The sequence below is a fragment of the Papaver somniferum genome, chromosome 2 (assembly GCF_003573695.1).
Source record: "Papaver somniferum cultivar HN1 chromosome 2, ASM357369v1, whole genome shotgun sequence".
Lineage (NCBI taxonomy): Eukaryota > Viridiplantae > Streptophyta > Magnoliopsida > Ranunculales > Papaveraceae > Papaver > Papaver somniferum.
Window position 1 is genome coordinate 1,876,693 of NC_039359.1, and position 4,513 is coordinate 1,881,205.

Genomic DNA, 4,513 nt, shown 5'->3' on the forward strand with positions numbered 1-4,513 from the left:
TGTTACTCTGCTGAGAGTGAACACTCAGTCATCATGTCATGCTAATAATGAGAGCTCGGCCAGGAACAACACAGGAAACACTAGGCTATTCGTGCATTAATTAATAATGCTAAAACTCACAGAATATTTGGAATTGTTGCTACATGCACCATTCTGGGTGAATTTTGTGTATTTATTGAATTGCTTCGAATAAATAAAGCGAAGAAGTATTCAATACTCATCAAACGGCTTTACTCTTTGCAAGATGTCAACACATTAAAGATTCGTTTTAAAATTTTAGCCCTGAACTAAAATCCACCATCAACATTAAGTCCCCTGCCTAGCACATAATAGTTGCATTATTGTGGGGTAGGCATGAGATGGTGACAGTTCAAATACTAGAACGATTAAGCTAAAGTAAATACATATTTACCGCATAGATGAACACTGTCCTATGCCTCAAACGTCCGAGGCTGGTCAAACCGTTCCTTTTTTAAATATCCAACGGCCTTTCCGATCTTGATTAGGGTTTGGAAAAAAGCACGACTTGGTCGGTGTTGAATCCTTATCCATCGGGTATACCTCGCCGCAGCCGCTTTTAGTCTTCCTTTAGGGTTTCCTTGACATATATGTATATGTAGGGATTTTGAACCACTTTTTACTGTTTTGTGATAGGATTTTCTTGTAGAAACTCTATCATGTCAAACAACAGTAGATCGTCTTCTTTATACCATCCAGGGTCTTCTGCTAAACGTGCACGACCTTCATCTCAATGTGAACCTGAGCTTCATGATGAATCCCTTGCTCGTGTTCTCCGAGTTAAGAAGATCATACCGGTTCGTTCTTCTTTTCCTTTTCTTTTCCGAACAGTTGCTTGTTCTTCATGATCAGGCAAATAATCCTCCCTTTTTTGCAGAGATACCCACTGGAACATGCGTGACGGTTATCGACGACGATGACTTAACTAATCCGCTTCCTTCAAACTCAAACACACCTACCCCTTCGGAACTTGAAGATGCTGATCTGGGTATCTCATCTTATGAATACCCCAACGCGGGTCTTTCATTCGATATCCACATGAAATGCCTATCTTCCAGCTACCGAGATGTCGGTGGATTCTTAGTGCGGAAGTAGTTTGTGCCTTTGTAAACAAAGGTATGGAGAAAGTATGGCCACATCGCAACCAGGAACGTAGTTCGGCACTGTTCATCTGCTTTGGTCACCACGGTAAAATGCCTTCTTCCCATGATTGCTGAGATGGAGAACATCTCTATTTGCAACGTTGCTGAATCAAATCTTGAAAAGTGGGAGAACATGGTATCTACCTGCGAATCCATGGAGTTCAACGTGGGCTGGTTGCGGCAGCGTCTTGACATCATCAAGGTTGATAGAGCTGGTATCCTTTTGAATGTAGTTCCTACTGCGAAAGTTATCTTGGAGGAAGAGAAGGCCCTGGCCTCAGATAAGGTGGAGCAAGAAGTTCAAAACTTGAAGAATAGAACGGAGAGATACCAAACTGGCTGAAGATGATGCTCTCAAGGAATTACAATCTACTGGATGGCCTCTTCTAAGGTGTGCCTCCTTATTGTCAATTTCCATGTCATTTTTTTTTTAACATTCTTGAGAAATGAATTGCATTGGTTTTTCGGTAGATGGATGAAGTTTTTTCCATTAACGTTTTTTTTTTCTGAATAAGTTGATAATTCAAATGTGTAATAAAAAATGCATGTATCGTCATGTCACGGGATAGTAGCGGGACAATGATCAAGCATGGTATGCCTTGAGCCATTTTCCGTTAATGACTGCTTCTAACTTTCCTCCATCCACCTTAATGATCTTGTAGTAGTCGGTATTGTAAGCCTTGGTAATCACGTAGGGACCTTCCCATTTCGGAGAGAACTTTGGCGCAGACATGTCTTATTGGATGTTGTTGGCCGTCTTCAAGACTAGATCTCCTACTTTAAAAACATGTGTCTTCACAGTCTTGTCATACGCCCTGGAGATCCTATTTTTGTACACTTGAGTACGTTCCTCTGCCTTGCTTCTTCGGGAATCGAGAGTGTCTAACTCAGCGATTCTTGAGTTAGATGCTTCAGCCTCATTCCAGTGGAACCCACTTGCTGCTCCAATCCTGGCTGACGGAACCTTGATTTCTGCTGGGAGGATCGCGTCCGCACCGTAAACAAGTGAATATGGAGAAACCCCAATGGAACTTCTAGGTGTCGTCCGATACGCCCATAGCGCCACCGGTAACTGCTCGTGCCACTCTCTAGGGTTGTCATGTACTGTCCGACTGAGAATCCGAATTAATGTTTTGTTGGTGCTTTCAGCATGTCCATTTCCTCGAGGATAGTAAATAGTGGAGAAGACCTGTTTAATCCCATATTCTTCAAGCAACTCTCGTACCTGCTTGTTGGCAAAAGGGGTGCTGTTATCAGTGATAATGTGTTTAGGCACACCAAAACGACAAATGATGTACTCTTTAATGAAAGCCGCAATCGTTGCTCCTGTAGTCCCTCGTAGAGGAATAGCCTCAACCCATTTGGTGAAATATTCTGTCGCGGTTATGATATACTCATACTGCTTCGATGACGGCGGATTGATCTTCCCAATAATGTCAAGTCCCCAGCTATAAAACGGCCATGAAATGCTTATCGAGTGTAAATGAGTGGAAGGTGCGTGAACAAGGTTCCCATGAATTTGACATTTGTGGCATCTTTGAACAAATGCAGCTGTATCGTCCTCCATGGTCGGCCAATAGTATATCTCGTGTATCTGAAGAAGCAGTTTCCTCTTCCCTTGATGTTCCCCTTCATGCATTTCCTTCAACATGATTGGAATCTCTACCTCGGACAGGCATCGTAACAGATCCCCTCCAAATCTTTTGCGATACAGGATCCCTTCGTGAAATATGAATCGCTTCGCCTTTTGTTTCATCTTGACAGCATCCTTTTGATTATCAGGAGTTACTCCGTCGCGGAGATGGCTAATATATGGCTCTCTCCAGTCCCCAACATGACTTATTCTGAAAATATCCAATTGATGTGGCGGTGTTTGACAGTTAGAGCAAGTCTTTTGGAGTAGCCGAGATTGGATTTCCATTTCTGACCAGTAATAGCCCAGGCATTGAAGACATCGATAGAGCGTTACTACCAACGTTTGTCTACAAATTTCATCGTGAACGCGTTTAAGCTGCAGCTGCGCTTCTTCATCTCCGAGACATCTTGATAGGGAGCCATCTGGGTTTCGATGATATAGCGTACCATGAAGCATGAAGAAGTTCTGTAGGGTTTTGAGACTGACCTTTCCTTGAGAAAGCGAGCTGCTGAGTTCTTGAATGATAGGAGTTCGCCAATCACAGGTCACAGTGTCTTTGCATTGTGAAAGCCATGTTGATTCCATCATCCTCCCCTTTACCGTCATGGTTTCTTCTAAACCTTTGAACTATAATTTGGATGCCAGCGTGGCTAAACAATCGGCATGCCTGTTGTTGTTGCGACCAACATGGGTTATGGTTGCATCAGCAAAGTAGTTTAATAATCTTTGCTCCTCTGATCGATTCGGGGCCAGCGTTACCTCCTTCAACGCATACATTCTATTCATATGATTAACCAGTAACTTAGAGTCACCTCTTATCTCCAGGCGAGTGGCCCCTGCTTGTTTGGATATTGAAAGTCCTATGAGAAAGGCTTCATACTCTGCTGAGTTGTTGGTGCACTGAAAGTACAACTTGAAGGAATGCGAGAAAACTTCGCCAGTTGGAGACACTAGGACCACGCCTGCCCCTCCAGTGTTATTGCTAGGAGTGGCGGAGTCATCAAAATACAGCAGCCATGCCTCTCCTTCGACAACGTAGATCTCTGGAAATTCTCCAGGGATATCCTCGTGTAGTGCAGTAGTGCCTTCTCCAGGGAATGCTGCCAGTAAATCTGCAACGAATTGTCCTTTAATAGCCCTTAGTGATGCACACGTTATGTCTAGCTCTAACATTTGAAGAATCCACTTGGCCGACCTTCCCATCAATACCGGCTTTGAAAGTAAAAACTTCGCAGGATCAGATTTGGATATAAGCACCACTTGTTGGACAGCAGGTAATGTCTGAACTTCTGAATGGAAAGAATCAGGGCTAGGCATGCTTTTTACGCTGTGGGATATCTGACTTCAGCATCTCTTAATATTCGACTGGAATAGTATGAGGGATGTTCGACTCCCTCATCATCCTACTGAGCGAGCAAAGCCCCGACGACGGTATCACTGAAGACGGTGTAGAGGCACAACGGTCTTCATTGGACAGGGGACTTCATGGCCGCTGGAGATGATAATATCTGTTGAATCTTTTGAAACGCTTCATGTTGTAGCGCGGTCCAGACGAAACTCGCTCCCTTCTTCAGCAAGGGGGTGAATGAAGCAACGAGATGGGCCAAACCAGGTATAAAATGTCGAATGTAGTTCACCTTTCCCATGAAGCTTTGGAGCTCCTTCACAGTTCGTGACGGCGGAATTGTGAGGATAGCTTGGGTCTTGGATGGGTCCA

At 43.9% G+C, this 4,513-nt stretch overlaps 1 protein-coding gene across 1 annotated transcript; it reads right to left on the reverse strand.

Moving 5' to 3' along the window:
- Positions 1-3,423: 3,423 nt before the first annotated feature.
- LOC113350590 lies at positions 3,424-4,113 on the reverse strand. The gene has a single exon (XM_026594734.1). The coding sequence runs from the start codon at positions 4,111-4,113 to the stop codon at positions 3,424-3,426; it is 690 nt and encodes a 229-aa protein (XP_026450519.1).
- Positions 4,114-4,513: the final 400 nt, after the last annotated feature.